The following is a 19,439-nucleotide window of genomic DNA, read 5'->3' on the forward strand; positions in this document are numbered from 1 at the left end:
GTAGTGTCTATGATAGATTTAGTGAGGTGTTTAAAGTGAGTTATCCAAAAATTATACTCTATGTGTGTACCAAAAAAACTCTACCTCTGATATTATCTTACCTGGTTATTCCTTATCAGCTATAAATCAATATTCATTAGGATTATTGAGGAATCTAGACAATTGTTATTATAGTCACGAAAGATATGAAACAAAGAATAAGTCTTAGTAATAACTATACCTAGGTCACATCAAAAGAAAAGCTAATGTATTAGGAGAAGCTCCACCCAAATCGCAAGTCGTCCACTTTTAACAAGTGAATGCATAGTTACTTTCATCTTACACATAAATATGAAGTATTTAGATGACTAAATGTCATATGTGCTCATTACCTGTATCTGTGTTAGGCGGAATAATATTGTACTTGATTTTTATCATATATGTATTTTCATACTTATAATATATTAGGTAGCAAGGGTGATGAAAAATGATGAGGAGAGGTCATGACTTTTATAGTACTATTACACTAGCGATGTAGCGATGTAGTCATCTAACAGAGTATATATGACAACTACAGACTCTTCTAGACAGTCCAGTGGAACACTGGCAGGCTCACAACCTACTCACAACCTGTAGGGGATGAACTACATGTTCATGCGATGTACTCTATCCCCCCATCGTTTCTTTACTGACATGTATTGATGAGAAATCCCCAAAGTAGTATTGTCCATGCATTGCTTGTGATGATCCTTAGGATAAGTCCTTAGAGATGAATAAGTAAGAATAGTGGGAATAGGTAATTGGGTTAATTGTTTGATGCAAAACATATAGTTAAATTAATTATAATATTATGGGTTGAAAACTTTATATGCTCACCAGGTTCCCAAGTCTGACCCACTCAGTTTCTTTGTATCACGGGAAGTAGTACGAAAGCACAGGGATACACTATTTTTGTATCTGCCGAGAGATTTAAGGAGTTTTAGGCCATTAAATAAATTGTTGTAAGGCTGTAAAGACTAGTTTATGCTTATGTTTATGTATAGGTTATGACATCCCAAGCTTTTAAATATTAATGAAAAACGTTTTTTTGGAAATACTTTTGATATTGATATCAATTCATATTCAAAACGTTTTGGGACAATACCATTCATATTCCTAGTGGAGAGAAAAAGAAAGAGTTTAGAATACAAAAAATTCTAAATGATCTAGTACAAAATGTTATAAAAACTTGAACAAAGACCATTGATGATATAAAAACATAAGTATGGACTAAAATGGCCTTGGATCTACTTTAGTCAGCATGAAACAAAGTGAAACTTGCCAGTCAACAGTCAAAAAGTAAGCAAAATGTCAGGTAAAACAAAATGAGATATTGTATTGAAAATATAATGACTTCATGTTTTTTCCATTTCTTGCCTGACTTTACAAAAGTATTGAAAAACTAGTTTAGTCAGCATGAAACAAAGTGAAACTTACTAGTCAAACAGTCAAACAATCTTGAGTTATCAACCTTTGGTAGTGCATCTCTACTAACATCAGCATATTTTGGATCAACAATACAATATCTACACGTGAAGCCATCTTTTCCAAACCTTTTAACAATGTATGAACCTTAAATATTATTACAAGCATAGGAGTAGTAAAAAAAATTATAGTTGATTGCATAGAAACATAGATTCAGAAATAAGAGCTTAACAGAATATTAACCTTCCACCGTTTACCATCTTTCAAAGAGTTGACAAACACGAGATCTTTCCAAGAAATATGTTCTGGTAGCAGTACCAACGATTCTTCCCTTATCATCAAACTGAAGCTCCACAAACTTGGCAAAATGACTGAAGCAATCGCAATAATCAGATACCAACAACTAATGCACAAAAGATGGTAGGATTTTTTTTAAAAAAAAAGGTTCTTTGCAGCTTCAATTTTTATTTATTATGACTCACTGTCACTCACGCATTACCAAAAGCTTCTAAAATTGGATTAGACTACAACATAGAGAAATCATATAAATATGATGGGTTATTATCAATATATAGTAAAAAAAAGTGTACAAACGTAAAGGGAAGTGGTCTCTTTCATTAGAAAATTAGGCTTTATCAATTTGAAGAGTTCAAATAGGTCAGTGAAGTGAATAAATTTGAAGAAAATAGAAAAACCTTAATGTAGTCCGTACCAGCCAATATAGACCATCCTTGAGCGTTTTCCTAGTCTTTTTTCCTTTAGAGTTCTACTACCTGCTGTCCAATCACATAAACCAATTTCAAAATAAACTCAACTTTCATGTAATTAATCGCAATTAAATAAATCAGGTAGAAATTTATTGTTCTGCAAATGAATGTATTTCACGAAGTATAGAAGGGGTTCCGATAAAAAAATAGGGAGAAGAACGTTTCCCCAATATTGAATGTGCATAATGGCTCTTACCAACTATTGCAGCCAAACCCAAATCGCCTACTTTTACCTAATATGTTCATTCATTCGTTCAATAATTATATATGCTTCTTAATTGATTTAGAGTAAATTACATGATTTGTCCCTGGTTCGAGTGCAAAAATACGTGTTTAGTCCATATTTTCGAAAATTAATTCAGATTGTCCTTCGTTTGTATTAAATTTGCATGTTTAATTCTCCAGTAGTTTAAAATTACAAGTTTCATCCCTTACCATAAAGTATATATTACCCATCCTATTTTCTTTTTCAATTTACTTATGCTTTATTTTGTATTTATATAATATAAAATAAATAGATTCCCATCCACCCCACCTCTCTATAACCTAACATAAATATAGTTATATGCCCTCTTCGATTACGATCCAAATCAACTGCAACTACAAAAGTATGAAAACGACCAACTCACATAAGAGGATTAGGGATTTCTCGCCGGAGTGCAAATCTGTAACCCTCTACTACAGCTCCGGCGGCGATGGTCTCTCCGACTGTCATGGCCTTTCTCTCTTGGTATCACACCAGAACACACACACATACTAGGTGTGTGTGTTTTATGTCTTGATTATCTTTTTTCTCTCCGATCAGTAACACAAGATGAAATGTGCAAGATGAAAGGGGTGGTCACCAAAGGTCCGATTCTTTATGTTTGGGGAGAGTTCAACATCGATCTCATCATTGATTTTGATCAATGGTCACATTCTAATATATGTGAGGGGTTTTGATTTGTGGGCAGATTCTGGTATATGGTGCTGTGCGATATTGAGAGAGAGAGAGAGAGAGAAGCCCACACATTGGATTTTGATCGAGAGGTGAGGGTGGTGCAGGAACAAGTAGGCGATGGTGCGCTTCATAGGGTTGATCTCCTATATTCGAAACCCTAGATCTGAGGCGGTACCTAGAGAATGTTGAGGACTCAAGTATGAGATTGGAATAAAGGAAACATAAGATGAAAGTGGCGTGGTGTGGTGTGGTGGGTGAGGGGTTGATAGCGTCGGAGGTGTCTTGCAGTAGCCGGAGATGTCGCCGAAGTCTGGAGTCAGTTGGTGTGGGTGGTGATGATAGATAGGAGACGTACTGAAGAAGAAGAAGGGGGGGGGGGGGGGGGGGGGGGGGGGGAACGAGTTGATTTACTCGTTCTGTTTTAAAAGGAAATTATAATTTTTTTGATAATAAACAAATCAATAAATAATTAATAAATAACAAATGAATAGAAAATAAATTAAAAAAAGAAATAAATAAGGGCAAAATAGTCTTTTTATGTCCGTGGATGAAACGTGAAAGTTTTAAACTAAAGAGGGTCGGTCCGAGTTAATTTTTGAAAATATGGACTGAACATGCTTTTTGTCACCTGCACGAGGGACGATTCGTGTAATTTACTCATTGATTTATTCTAAATGTTTAAAAGATCAATATTTGTACATGGCCGATATTGGTATTAATGAAGGTGTCGCTGCAATTGAGATCTCTGTGTAGATAATCCAACCTTGTCAATATTTTCCATGACCACTTCTTCAAGACCTACATCGAAACCTGTTTATGTTTCTTCCAATAAGGTTGTCGGAGGTACAAACTTCGGTGATGAAGTGTAAGTTGTTCCACTTAGTGTCTCTCTATTCTCGAAACAGAGTAATTATGTTGATGTTCTTCAATGACGTTAATAGCTTCACCTTGGATTAAAGTCGTTCCATCATAGATTGATTATGTCAAAAGTTCCTCAATTTCACTTGATTCAAAAAAGAAAAGAAAAAAATAGGGCTCAGATTATAAAATACAAAAAATGAACCTTCAACCACCTTTGTGATCGTTGTCGTCGGCCTCACCAAGTTTTTCCAGAAAGAAAACTCATCATCGGCTCAATAAAATGAGAACCCATCAAAAGAAGCAAACAAAATCCAACCCATCAAAGGAGAGGGTAAGTTGATGAAATCGATTTGAACACAGAATCATAAGCAATCATACCTTAATCGAAAGCGACAGTGGCTAATGTTGATACTGATCAGTCGGTAGCTCAAATAGAAATAGATGGTGTTAAAGGTTACATACGGTGGAATACTTCTAGAAGTACATCGACCAACAATAACATAACAATTATTGTTTGCCACAAAGATCATGGGTGGTGGTAGAAAGCAATCGTGCTGGTGTTTTCCAGAGTTTGCAATCGCTACAGTGTTTTCCAAAGTTTTCAATCGCTACGATAGCCGATAGGTTCGTTTTGAGAGAGAGAGAGAGAGAGTAGATTAATGACATATTTTCAATTGGTGCGTTTGTTGAAGAGTGTCATGTGTTATAGAGGTGGAAGAGATTGATTGGAAGAAAAAGATGCTGAAGAATTATGTACAAACCGTTGATTGGAAGCATATTGGAGAAGATGATAGGTTGTTTATTGTTCGTAAGAATGTTATGAATTAATATGGTATATTAATAATTTGTTGAAGATATATGAGATCCATGTGATTTAAAAATCTTTTCGAAAAACTTTTAAAACCTTACGGTGTGGATGTTCTTATTGTTGTAAAAAAAAAAAAAAAAAAAAATGCTCATGAACTTACCATCCAAACTTATAAGTTTTATTTTTGGGCTTAATGGGCCCTAGTCAATGATAAAACTCATGATCTAAAGTCAACAATAAATGGGGATGTAGCTCACATGGTAGAGCGCTCGCTTTGCATGCGAGAGGTACGGGGTTCGATACCCCGCATCTCCATTTTATAATTTTTACTATTTTTTTTTATTTACTATTTTACTATTTTTTTTTTTTTTTTTGCGGAATGAAGGTGAAAGGCAAGTTTTATACTGTTATAGTCGTAAAGTCGGTTTGGGCCGTCGTGCTTTCATCAAGAGCCACGAAAAACTAAAGTCAAAACAAACCATCTCTCTCAACTCTGGAGCTCTGAAGCCTTTACATCTTTGTTAGCATCTCCGGACAATCACAAAGGTAATCTCTCTATCTGATTCTTTTTATCATCATCTGTTACCCCTTTTCAAATTCCCAATGCCCTGGTTTTGATTCTTGTAATTGGGAAAATATAAAGAAAACCTAATCAGTCCATGTATAAACTTCATATTGGTTTTCATGCTTCTTTCTCGTTTTTCGCTTAGTTAAGCGATGCGGAATTACATTTCAGTTCAGCATATGGCTTTTTGTTATTTATGCGAGAAATCCTAATCATGTTTTTTTTTCTGCCCACCAAGTGTTTGTGTATTTGCCTCTGTCAATAAACTTAAAAAAGAATCTAATCTCTTAGTAGCTTCTAATCAGGATGCTCTATCCAGCTCTTAATTCGTAATGTTTTCCATTTCTTCTTCAGATCGTGTGACTCTTCTAGTATTATGTTCATTTCTAAAATTTCCAGACTTGGAGCTCAGGCGTTCAAGGGATTATCAAAAGGTTTGATCTTTGATCTTTCTGGATGCTGAGTTGTCATAACATAGTTCATAGATGTTTGTTAAATATTCTGAATTCTGATTCCTTTCCCCCCTCAAATTGCAGCCCCACTAAGAATTCCATCAAGAAGGTCATTTTTCCCTAAAGTTCAGAATGACTACTTGTTTCCCTCGGTTAGTTGCATTTATTCCTAATGCAAGAATGCCTAATTTCACTCTTATAATCTATTCTATTTTGATGTATTCCTGATATAATGAAATTATGCATCACTTCTTTCAGAGTCATAAATTATTCTCCACCACACCCACTAGCAATTCACAAGGTGAAAACGAAGACAACAACCAAAAGTGAGTATCTGTTTTTTTCATCAAAAAATCTAACCCTAAATTTCTTCATCTTTTTCGTATTCATTTATATATTTATAACCTTCCTTGATCTCTGCAGAATCTCTGTGACATTCTTTGACAAAGATGGAGAAGAACAAGAAATCAAAGTCCCCATTGGAATGTCAATGTTAGAAGCTGCCCATGAGAATGACATAGAGCTTGAAGGTTAACTAAACTCAATATATCAACCATCTTTCTTTTCATTCACAATTATTTGTGGCTTAAACTAATTTGAAAATTTAATTAACAGGAGCATGTGAAGGATCTCTCGCTTGTTCCACCTGTCATGTCATTGTCATGGTATGCTATCAGGATGTTATGACATCTGTGCAAAAAGACGTGAATACCCTCATCATTGAAAATAGACCTAGTAATTTACATGTGTTGTCATTTGTCAGGATGTGGAACAGTACAATAAGCTAGAAGATCCTACAGACGAGGAGAATGATATGCTAGACCTTGCTTTTGGACTGACAGAAACGTAATTTTTTTTCTGAATTATTATTTTATAAGTTTATAAACTTTTGTTAAATTTTATACAATGATGAGTCATTAAGTTGTTAATGTTTGTTGTAGGTCTCGACTTGGTTGTCAAGTAATTGCAAAACCTGAACTTGAGGGGCTTCGGCTTGCTCTTCCTGCTGCTACTAGAAATTTTGCTGTTGATGGATATAAACCAAAACCACACTAATCATATTTTATTTTATTTTATTTCGGATCATTTTTGTAGCATTTGTATGCGAGGGGATTATATCGATGTTTGTTTGACTGATGTAGGAGATAATTGCAGAACATGTGACATTGGCAAATTTATAGACTTGATAATTAATTGGTTGTGTTGTGGCATTGGGTTCATAATTTATTAAGTGGATTGAATTATGATTTAGGTTTTGTTTGGTGTGATGTTTATGGAATTGAATGTTTTGTCTTAATGGTAAGAGTGTGAGAATTTATAAGCAAGGTTTCATGTTGGAGAGTGGATATTATTTTTGAAACATTGTGATTTATATTTAACATGTTGGTTGGATCGGTTAATGGTGGTGTGCAATGGTAGTGTACAACTTTTCAAGTATGTTTGGTAAAAATAGTCTTTGGCTAGCAGTTATTTTTATTAGTGATTGACAAAACTAGTTGTAAACTTTTGAAATGTGTAAAATTTCGTAAAGCATAGGTATTAAAGGCTCTCAAAAAAACTTTTGAAATGTATAAAATTATGTAAAACATAGCTCTTAAAGGCATATAAAAGCTAGTTGAAGTAAATTTTATATTATGACCCCCCCCCCCCCCCCCCCCCTTTTTTTTTTCTCTAAGTCTCCTCCGTAAGGTACCCACCCACCACTCTGCCACATCACCATCATTGCTTATCTTCTCTACACTCCTAGAGGGGATTGTGTTGGTCAAAAACCACGACGTGAGCCCAAGAAAGAAGAAAAACAAAGGACAAAAGAGAGAAGGGGATGTTGCCTCACGTCACTTCCCAATGATGTTACTTGGCAATACCCAACAGCCTAAAATAAAAACTTTAAATTCATATTTTCAAACATATCTTTTTTAATGTTTGTTAAAAGAAACTCATAAAAGCTCTTTTTAAACACATGTGTGTAATTGGTTAAATTTCATGTGTAAATGATTTTATCATTCCTTGAGACAATGCCAAAATAAATAAATAAATAATAAAAATAAATTAAAGGGAAATCAAGTAATCTCACCCATATAAATGTCAAATAACTAATTTTATATTTTATTGTAAAATGACCACTTAATCCGAAAAAATACATAAGGTACCTGAGAAGCATTCCGGAGAGATTTTTTTTGTGTGTTTTTTCTTGTGCATTCTGAAGAGTATGTTTTTGTGTATTCCTTTTAATGAGTAATTAAAGCTTGGTACTTCTTGTGGAGAAATTATAACTTGTGTGTTCATTTTTGTGTTTTTATATGATTTTTGAAAAATAACCATTTGTATTGCGAAAGATAACAAGCAAGTGTTAATAATTACATAAACTTAAATATGTTTTAAATAGTACTACAATGTTTAAATGGATCCTTATTTTTTCTTTTTACCCCATACAATTTCCACGATTCGATTGCGAAATGAGATGACCCATGCTAAACCCTTTATCCTTAAAGATTTCCCAACGAGCAACATCTCTATCTCTAGGAGTCTACATAAGAACAGTCCACATTCCTTTTTACTGCCAGACTATTATAGTTAGGGGTGAGCATTTGGACCGGACCGGATTGGTTTTTCAAAAATTGGTGGACCTTGGATTGAACTTGTTAAGGCTTACCAGGTCTAGGTCTACGCTCAGTTCCCGGTTTTTGGATATAGGGTTGAGCATTTGGACTGAACAAGACCAGACAGAACAGACTCTTGGACCAAATTGGTTTTGTAGAAATTAGTGAACCTTGGATCGGACTTGCTGAGACTTACCACGTCCAAGTCCAGGTCTGGAGGTCCAAGTGTTCACCCCGAGTTATGGCATGTATACACCCTTTACAAGGGTGATTTTGAAAGTCCAAAGAGGGTTACATCAGTGGGTTTGGTACTCCAATAGTTGATACACACTAGAAGCTTGTGGATACAGGCACATATAGATATAAGCCAATATTCAACGTCGTCAACCTAGTGACTATCGTATATAGTCATTGTGAATGACTTGAAATCCAAAACTCCCAAAAACCAGTAGGCATGCAGTATATTGACAGAGATGTAAAGCTGCACAAAAGGCTGGAATCAAGTAATCATCAGTTAACATTTTTTATAAGTGATTATTACTCAGGTAATGACCGTGAAACATAAGTATATCGTATTGTACTCAGACCACGCAGGGTAAATGGATCCATCATGCATGTTACACCAGTCCTCTTGTAACATCCTAAAAATCAAGACAAATTTTTTATTTTAAAACCATCCCAAAATCCATAAGTTTTACAAAACAAGTTCCGAAAAATCATTATCATGAATCAGAGTATCCCAAAATCATCAAAACACATAAATTCTGGATGATGTGCACGATCAAGACTTCGCCTTTCCCTTGTCCTCTGAAGTACCTGAAACCATAAAAATTAAACTGTAAGCCAAAAGTTAGTGAGTTCCCCCAAAATACCACCACACAACATATAACAACATGCATACTGGGTCCACAACCATCGGACTGGATTACCCTTAAGCCCACAACACGAGTCTGGTTTGCCCACATGACCCATAACTCATGTTTGGATTTCTCTCGAGCCCACAACATATGTCTGGCTTGCTCTCAGGTTTGTTGGCTTCCACATAGAGCAGTATTGCCTCAACCCAACTGCACTATGTCGACATATGCAATAGATAAAACACATAGCAGAAAACAGATAATCATGCAGATCTAACAGATCACTACAAAATAGAAACATCCTATACTAGGATACATAGCCTAGTGGGTCGGTATTTGTGTCTTCGACCCACTAGTACAGTGAGGAAAACCCACCTCACAGTTTGAAAAGTACCTGAACAAGTCACTGCTCCAATCATATGAAGTACCTTAAACATATACAAAATGCATGTTGGGTCCACAGTCTCCCGACTGGATTACCTTGGCCCACAATCTCCCAGTTGGATTGCTACTCTGGCCCACAATCTCCTGATTAGATTGCCACTGGCCCACAATCTCCTAATTAGATTGCCACTTTGGGCCACAATCTCCCAATTGGATTGCCACCGGTTTATTGGCCGATAGCATAAAGCAGTGCAGCCTCAACCCAAACCATACTATGTCGACATATGCAACCGAAAAATATATAACATCAAACAGATAAACATGCAGATCTCATCAGATCATTACAACATAGCAACATCCTAAACTAGGATACATAATCTATTGGGCCGACATTGGTTCCTTCGACCCATAAGTACAGTGAGGAAAACTCACATCATAGTCTGAAAATATAGTTGAAGAAGTCACTGCTCCAACTGTTGCCTCTACAGGTCACCTATATAATAAACGGTGACCTAAACTCAATCTACCACTCAAAATACCCAAAATTCCCCTAAGTCGAACTTGGTCAAACCCATGGTCAAAGGTCAAAGTCAAAAAGTCAAAAAAGGTCAAAGCAGACTAAGTATGCCCCCGCATACTCAGTCACTACGTTTAGCGTAGTCGCGATGCTTCCAATCCACAGGGTCTCAGCCCAGTACGTGTAGCATACCTCTTGGTAGGACCAACATACGTCATCTGGATCCTTTTCTCTTCAAAAGTGCTTGTTTCTTAAAGACCTTACATCCAAACTCAGATCTAGATCCAAAACATCGTTCTAAGTCATAAAGTTTCCACCTTTATGACTTTCCATGGCTAGAAATGGTCCAAAAGCTAAAACCCTAACTTTAATATTCCACTAAAACATCATAACTCTTGCATGGAGGGAATAAATGGACCAAGATCGTATTTTTATGACTAAAAACACCCAAAAACGTCTGAAAGGACAACTCATTTGGATTAGAATGAACCATACTCATGGATATCAAGATTATGAGAACAAAAAGCTCATAAAACCCAAAACTAGCTAGATCTAACAAATGCATCATCAAGATTCAAGCTTTATACCTTCTGGAGTTGAGAAAAGCAACGTAGGCTTTGGATCCACAAGCTTGAGCTTCAACAATCAACAAGCATGAACTTCTATTTCATCCAAAATGCACCCAAAGCACATAAAAATTCTCAATATTCGTTCTAGGGGCTAGTGTTTCGAGTTGGAGGCTCAAGAGGGTGGAGGCTGATGTTAGGAAGGACCCCAAGGGGTTAGAGTCCTTAAATACGACTCAAAACCACGAAAATAGGATTTTTACTCTACGACGGTATGCCAAGCATACCTAAAGTTATGCCCAACGTAACGCCCTAAAAATGAGACTTCCTCGGCCAGTACACCCAACGTACTCCTAGTGTACGCCCAACGTACTGCCAAACTCTTTTCTTCCAACTTAACTTTAAACAACCATAACTTCTTCGTTCCTACTCCGCTTTTTATGATCTTTATACCACGGAAAGGTGTCGACGAGCTCTACAATTCTATCTTGATACTTGTGACTGAAAACATTTCAAACTAAAATTCTTAATTTATGCAAGAAGACCGAAACATAACCCTTCCCATTTTACCCATCAGCTTCCATCGAACAATCCAAGGTTTAAATCACTTATCCAACATCATACACCTCTAATAGAGTCTAATCTCCATTCCATCAGAGTCCAAGGCCTCCATTTAATCCATTAATTGTCCATAATCCTGAAATAAGAACTTATCGAAATAGGATGTTACAACTCTCCCCCGCTTAAATTGGATTTTGTCATCGAAATCGACCTTGGTTAAAGTCTCTGAGGCAACACCAACATTTTCTGTAAGCTCTCTCTAACCATCTCGACCCAATAACTTGAAAATGATCGACCAAAAAAATTTCCTTATCTCCCAAACTGCATGACCCCACATCTAGAGGGGACCACTCAGACAAGGAACTCTCAGAACTACAACCTCAAACCTCAGACACAGCGGCGTACCGCTCATCGAACAGCTCAATCATCGCAGTCTTAATTGACCCAAAAATTTTTGGGATAACACCCCGAATAGTCGCAGTCACCTCAGTGGAGATCAACTACCGAATCTCATCATCAGTCAATCCTAGCCTCGTCGGGCCGCCTGATCCTGATCTAGAAACCCTCGTGTACACCATACTGAAAATGAACCAAAATTCATCAAAAAAAGCCACAATTCATACTATTATAATCATTACAGAAAGACTAGACCCTTTGGGTTCACGACTTTCTTGCTATGCGTACGAGTCATGTGCTTCCAATAGTATGGACCCATACTACCTTCCTCACCTACCCGTATTCATATCAAGGGGTCGTCACGGACCACCCGATCGTAATACCCAACATCTAGGATACACATACATCCTATACATTTCCCAAGAGTAGATAATCCTTCCTCACACCGGCCTGCTATAAATTGCACTCACTCATGGAACTTCCACTAACCCTGCAGTCACTCATGCATGCTAATCATATATAACGTTGGATTCCATAGACAGTCGAATACTTGATTCTATCCTAAGCTCACAACCAAGCAAGGAACAAGAAATAAGGCTAAACTAAACATTCTCAGACTATAAAATCTTAGTCATATACCATTATGGTGCATACAGTAAGCAACTATAGTAATAATGTCAATTCCATCTAGCATACAAGAAAATCTCCTAAGCTATCAGGCACCATAATTCAGGCAATTCTGTCATGCAATTCCTGAAGATCCCTAGCCTACAAATAGATGGTAATTCTATCATAATCATCATAAGAAAATAACAATATGGGTATCTTGGGGAATACTTTCTTGCTTCGGCTGATCGTACATATCTCATCCCTCCTTGTTTATTTTTTAAAACGGTTTTGAAAATAATTTGGAAACTTTTGCAGATCCTTAGTTTGAGTCTAGAATTACACAAATGCTCAAATTCTCTCAAACCAAGGCTCTGATACCAACTTGTAACATCCTAAAAATCAAGGCAAGATTTTCATTTTAAAAACCATCCCAAAATCCATAAGTTTTACAAAATAAGTTCCCAAAAATCATTATCATGAATCAGCGTATCCCAAAATCATCAAAATACATAAATCTGGGATGATATGCATGATCAAGCCTTCGCCTTTCCCTTGTCCACTAAAGTACCTAAAAACATAAAAATAAAATTGTAAGCCAAATCTTAGTGAGTTCCCCCAAAATACCACCACACAACATATACCAACATGTATATTGGGTCCACAACCATCAGACTGGATTACCCCTAAGCCTACAGCATGAGTCTGGTTTGCCTACCTGGCCCACATCTCATGTATGGATTGCTCCCGATCCCACAACATAAGCCTGGCTTTCCTTTCCGGCCCACAACTTATGTTTGGCTTGCTCCCAGTTTTGTTGGCTTTCGCACAAAGCAATATTACCTCAGCCTAACCATACTATGTCGATATATGCAAAAAATAAAACACATAGTAGCAAACAGATAATCATTCAAATCTAACAGATCACTACAACATAACATCATCCTATACTAGGATACATAGCCTAGTGGGCCGGCATTGGTGCCTTCAACCCACAAGTATAGTGAGGAAATCTCACTTCACAGTCTGAAAAATAGTTGAATAGATCACTGCTCTAAATGTTGTCTCTACCGGTGACCTGATTGGCTCAATGTTACACCTCTATATATGTGTTGAAAGTTGTCGATACAAATATCCACTGAGCATCATTCGGTCTTTGCTCTATCATAAATGAAATCCAGAGCATAATGTGTTGTCAATAAACACATGCACATAATAAAGTAAGTAACCTAAGTGAATGTTTAGTATGTAATGATCACATGCATATATAATTTACATCACATACCATCCATCCCACATCATAGTCCCCATATAAGCATGTTGAAAACTCCATCGTTGGTATATATGTGAGAAAAGGATGGCAAAACTCTAGTGAAACATCCAAGGTTCTATACAGCTGTCTAACAGTGCTTGGAGTTAGCGTGCAATGTCTTTCCTTTTCATCTATATTCATGGGGACTCCATCCATGTAGGTACATACTTTTCTCGATAAGAACGCCTAAGAGCTAGTGGTGGCATTTTATACTCTTCCCGTGGAATCGCTTTTACATCTAACGAGTCATTATATGCAGAAATCTGCTCAGGTCATTCATTCGGCAACTTTAGAGGCATACCTAACCCTTATCCATGGTCACATAAGTCATTTTCCTATACAGTACCAAGGTCATTTAATTATAAACAGTGCAACTAATGGTATACCATAAACTTAAATAAAAATGTATTGGATACCTCCCCCTGTGAGGTACCACTAAGGTTGTCAAAATCGAGATCTTACTTTAAATTGTTTTACGTTTGCAAGATCGTGATTGTAAGATCGGATCGGGATCGTAGGAACCTACCAAAATGAACTTATATTCTAATTTGCTAGCAAGATAGTGTAATCAACTTTAACTTTTTAAGCATCACCCATAATTTTTGTTGATAGAAAGCGTAAACATTAAGAATAAAACATCTTAATTAGAAATAAGATCATTTTGATCATGTACAAGTAAGTCATAAGATCACAAAGGGATTATTATGGGTTTGCTCTACCTAACACGAGATGAACTGATAAAATGGTATTGCTCTAGAAGACTTCTTGAAACTTGTTATGCTTGATTTCAAGTTGAATAGACAAATTTTTTATAATCGACTATATAATAAAACTAAGGATGTGAGATCGGGATCGTTTTTCACTTGTAGGATCTTAAAATCGTAAGAACGTAAGAACAAAATTGAGATTTTAACAACCTTGGGTACCACGATCATCTTTGGCACCCTTTTAATATGTTGTAGAAGCATGGCTACTATAGCTTCAATTTGTACTACACACATCTCATGTGTCATCAACTGCTCATGGAATTCACAAAACTCCTTTTTCCATTCAATAATAACTTAGTCTTCATCAATTGATGGTACAGTGGGTGGTGGTGATAGTGGGTCAGATGCATATGAACCTTTTCTAGTATCTGGTCATTCCTTCTTTTGTGGAGGTTCATAGGTAGGCGATTTGTGGGGTTTTTGTGTTAAAGAAGGTGCCTTGTGAACGGGTTTGGTAACTAAAGTAGGGCGTCCAATCCATGTGGAGCTAAACGAACACCAATTTAGCACGACTATCATCTGTTGTCAACTCTAACTTCTCTATAAGTCTATTATCCCGCTAGCAAGATTGTAAAATTATAAATAATCATAAATTATACATATAGGTGAAATTTATAAATTATATACGTAATCATACGTCGTCAAAAATTAGAAACTTCTTGCATTGATCTTCCTGTAACTTCTTATGTTTTGACCATCCAATAGCCCAATGGATCATATTCTGTTGTCGGATACCAAACAAACTGCTCACATGAAAACTCTCAAGAATTCATATATGATAGAATCATGTATTAGAATATTAGCAAACAAAAAATGTTAAAATGATAATCATATATTTTACCTTAAAAGCGTATAAAAATCCACTTAGGGTGTACGTCATTTTTTGTGGTTGTACAGTTTTTGGTAGCACTGGATTTATATGTTTGTCAACCTTATCAAATACAGTGTATATCTGAGAGGATAACTGATCCCAAATTTTCCTCCCTCTTGGTTATCTACGATATAAAAAATGCACAATTAATTTTTTTAAAAGTATTAGTAATTATAATAATAAATTAACGACATGATACGTGTTGAATTTATCAATGTTAGATAACATATACAGAAGACATACACTGACCACATAATCATCCAATAAGTCATTAAGCGATCTTGCAAACACATAAATCACATCTTTTAATTTTACAATGTCATTCTTCTTAACCATAGGAAATGCACGAGATTCGAATATAAGACCGGAATCAAAGGCACCAAATATTCACCAAACGAGAAGTTGGTGACAAGACAAAAGTCTCTCCTCCCAAAAGTTATCTTATGCCCCTTGATCTCAAAAACCATTGCCTCTAATTTTCTTCAATGGTCCGTCACAACTTCTGTGCAAAACACGTAATGTAGAAGTAAAGGATCCCCCTCTACCCCCCGCAAGAATATCTAACCGCATAACAAAACACGTATTTCAGAACATAGTCTCGCGTGGCGGTCTTGATGGGTTTTGAGCATATCTACATTCCTATGTGATTATGCAACCCTAATTGCTTTGGATCTAAGTTTTCCTCTATTGAACATACAAATATGAACTCCAAAGCAATAACCCTAGATCTAGCATATACAATTCCAAATTCACATATGAAATTAGGGTTTGATCATTACCTCGGTTGTTATATTGTAATAAAAAGAAAAATCATTGCTTGATCTTGACTTCTGAAAGCCTGGTGCCCCAAGTTTTGCTCCTCTAATGGAGTCACAAACACCCAATGAAAAGAAAGACTTGGAGAGAGGTGGAAAATCGGATACTCTTGGGTTTCATAAACTTAGGGGCCGAAAATGCCATAGTGGAGGGTTCCTTATATAGTTGTGTGGGCTGCTAGGGTTTCTAGAGGAAACCCTAATTCTTGCTTAAGGCTTAAGCAGTCCATTGACCTCCACAATATAAGCCTTGGACAAATTCTATAGGGCCTCCTATAGATTTCGTCCAGTCCTCCCATAGGAGTCCATTAGCCCAATTTTGCAACTATCAATGATTTGCAAAACCAGTCCCTCCATTATTAATGAATTCTTTTAATCCCAAAATTAATACTAGATTAATTTCTGATTAATTACTAATTAATAATATGATTTCCAAATAATATATTAATCTTATAATATATTAATAAAATCATTCTGAGTACCAATTTATTATTCATATAATAAATCCTACTATATCTCTCCACTAGTCATCCCATCAAGTTGCATGAGTGAAAAGGACCATGCTCATAATCAAATCAAGTACATACCAAATATAGTTATGGACTTAGACACCTAATCCAACAGTCTCCCACTTAGATAAGTCTAATAACTATTATTGCAAGTATGACTTTAGAATATGATTAGCAATTGTAGCTTTCAAAACCGTTGTCGAACTCTGATCATATTAGTAACGCGTCCTTTAGATAAGTGATCAAATATTCCTCCGTTCTACGAGATATCCTATGGACATGAGACATGGATTATAATCATTCTCTCTGTCCAAGTTCTATTTCCCGATTTCCGATTTATGACAACCGACTAAATTAACAAATCAAATCAGTCCAGGCTTGGCCAAGCGCTTAGGGTGTCATTACTAAATCATCGAGGGGCCCACATATATCACTTTTATCCCATTTAGGGTAAAAAGAACGGATAAACTTCGACTCATATGCTTGTACTATTACTCATCAAATCACACACAACAATATGTTTTATAACATCAAGTTACTGATGCGTTTACGTATTATCAATGCGCAACCGACACGCAAACAACAACTATATGTCTCCGTTTCAAGAATATAAGATATTATCGTCTCACAATCACTCGTGATAAGATCCATGAAGTGATTCAAATGAGTGTGGGTTTAATCTAATACTCAAATTCTTATTTCAGGAGTACTCATGAACACTGCAACAGACATTTGCTATGTCTAAGCACTTAGACAATCTACAGTCGGATTCATGACAGTCTTACCTCATTACTTACTTCCAAAGTATGATCGACTGTGAATTTTTGAATAATCTTATTATTCGGGAGTTATAACATGCGAAGTGAAACACAAGAATAACCTAATCCAATATGGTCTCAAACCTTTTGAATATAAATAAAAGCACTTTTATTTAATCACCATATTAAGTAGACCTTACTCATTGTATAATGTTTCGAACAATAAACTTAATACTTGAATTAAAACAATAGTCATCCCATGCTCCAAGCATGCACATATTTTAATCTATGGTCCTTCCTTTGTGAAACAGATCAATTGAACACATTACCTATGATGCTCATTTCACAATTCCAAATCCTTATCACTAGTGTAAGAATACCAAATTCTTGCCACTACAGAAATCTGTCAGGTCTACACTTACATGCAATGATCCTTTTGTAATGTCGAGGCACCAAAGTCATTAAGACTCGGCCAATGATATTACAAAGTATTCCACTAGAGATTATTACAAGACAATTCCTGGAAAATGAAGTCTTGCATTCAAGGTACATTCTTTGAACATCCTTCCTGCATAAAAGTTTCCAACTTACAGATAGATTTTTATGACCAACTCCCACTATGGAAACATTTCCATGTTCCCATATGACTATCAATTCAAGAGTTACCTCTTCTCAAAATATGTCAATATGGACCTTCCATAATTATACTATACTTCCAACTGTCCAAAAGTAACCAACCTTTGGTAAACCTCAGATTGTTCTTGACAGTTGTTCAACAACTTTAGTCATATCAAGTTCTGGTCCTTTTTCCCTCTTAATGCCATAGGCATTTAGAAAATCAGAACGAGATAACATTACAACATATGTGACCAATCCTATAGCTAAAGCATATGGGATTTGATACATAATGTCTTACATAAATACATGATACTTGATCAGTCTTTTGCTATAAGATTTCCACATATAGAATTTCCTATGTTGAAACATTACAATATAACATTCAAATATGTCCAAGACTAAGTTCCAATAAAATTTCAATCTAAACTTTTAGATTCGAAATGAAGTATAAATTCCCTCTCCCTAAAGCCTTACTATAGCGAAATAATTTTCAAATTCTACAACTTTGCAAATTTAGAACCTTTGTTTCCTATAAATAACATTGTTAACTTGCAACACTAAACATAACAATCATTCTCCCACTAGCATAATAATTATGTTCTTTCTAGCATAACAATTATGCTCCCACTAGCTTTGACATGTACCTAGAAATTGACTGGACTTCTAGAAATCAATACCTATTGACTTTCTTACCAAAGTTCAGATTTCTGATACGTGATGCTTTGATAAGTCTCTATCTATACTTCTCAAGCTCATACACCTTTCATTAGACAGCTTATATGTGTGTCTAAACCCTTTCAGAACTTACAGCAATAAGTCCTAAATGTTTAAACTAATTTCCATTTCTCATAATTCGAACTATGAAGAGGGATGTCGTAATCATACTCGAATTTGAGAACACAATAAACATAACTTCTAACTCTTTAAAATATACTAGTGAAAGAGTTTCCTCACAATCATTTTCATGAAGTAGAGAGAAACCTCTTTCCACTTAGATTTTATGGTGTATATGTTCCTATCCATGTGAATTTGTCATTTCGAACCACTATTATAAAGACAAAGTTTATGACAAATTTAAACTCATATGGATTGAACCTGCTTATTCTTAATTTCTTGCCATCCGGCAGCACAAGGGCCTACCAGTGCTTCCAGGTCATTGAGCATCTCACCCATACGGATCAATGTACTTTCATTTGATCAAGGTGCTTTGCCTTATGCAATCAAATGTGAACTCATGGAACTCACATGCATAGTCAACTTAATTGGAATGGGCATAGAAACAAGAATATGTCAACACGATAAGTTATCAACCTCAGGTCGTGTGCTAGTGATAACTAAAAGGTTTATTCTTGATTAGTTCCTGAAACTATTCAAGACCATCACTGACCTCTTGACATATAAGATTCTTTGTCAAGGAACATTCCTTTACAAACAAATATTCAAGAGTTAGTGTGAGTTCTTATCAA

General features: G+C 35.8%; 1 protein-coding gene, 1 long non-coding RNA gene and 1 other non-coding gene across 3 annotated transcripts; 2 read left to right on the plus strand and 1 right to left on the minus strand.

The window, feature by feature from the left end:
* Window positions 1-1,730: 1,730 nt before the first annotated feature.
* LOC145168697 (uncharacterized) lies at window positions 1,731-3,447 on the minus strand. Its single transcript, XR_013742016.1, has 3 exons — window positions 2,840-3,447; window positions 2,156-2,219; window positions 1,731-1,814 (listed from the first exon to the last, which is right to left on the minus strand). It is a non-coding gene; the product is annotated as an uncharacterized LOC145168697 (long non-coding RNA).
* Window positions 3,448-5,061: 1,614 nt separating this feature from the next.
* Window positions 5,062-5,134, plus strand: TRNAA-UGC (transfer RNA alanine (anticodon UGC)). Its single transcript has one exon. It is a non-coding gene; the product is annotated as a tRNA-Ala (tRNA).
* A 116-nt stretch (window positions 5,135-5,250) lies between these two features.
* Window positions 5,251-7,047, plus strand: LOC145168698 (uncharacterized). The gene is made up of 8 exons (XM_079087431.1): window positions 5,251-5,365; window positions 5,739-5,818; window positions 5,921-5,988; window positions 6,095-6,162; window positions 6,260-6,366; window positions 6,452-6,501; window positions 6,600-6,682; window positions 6,778-7,047. The coding sequence occupies exons 2-8, from the start codon at window positions 5,761-5,763 to the stop codon at window positions 6,890-6,892; spliced, it is 549 nt and encodes a 182-aa protein (XP_078943557.1). The 5' UTR covers window positions 5,251-5,365; window positions 5,739-5,760; the 3' UTR covers window positions 6,893-7,047.
* The last annotated feature ends 12,392 nt before the right edge of the window (window positions 7,048-19,439 follow it).

The sequence above is a fragment of the Lactuca virosa genome, chromosome 4, assembly GCF_052849685.1.
Source record: "Lactuca virosa cultivar CGN04683 chromosome 4, Lactuca_virosa_CGN04683_v6, whole genome shotgun sequence".
Classification (NCBI taxonomy): domain Eukaryota; kingdom Viridiplantae; phylum Streptophyta; class Magnoliopsida; order Asterales; family Asteraceae; genus Lactuca; species Lactuca virosa.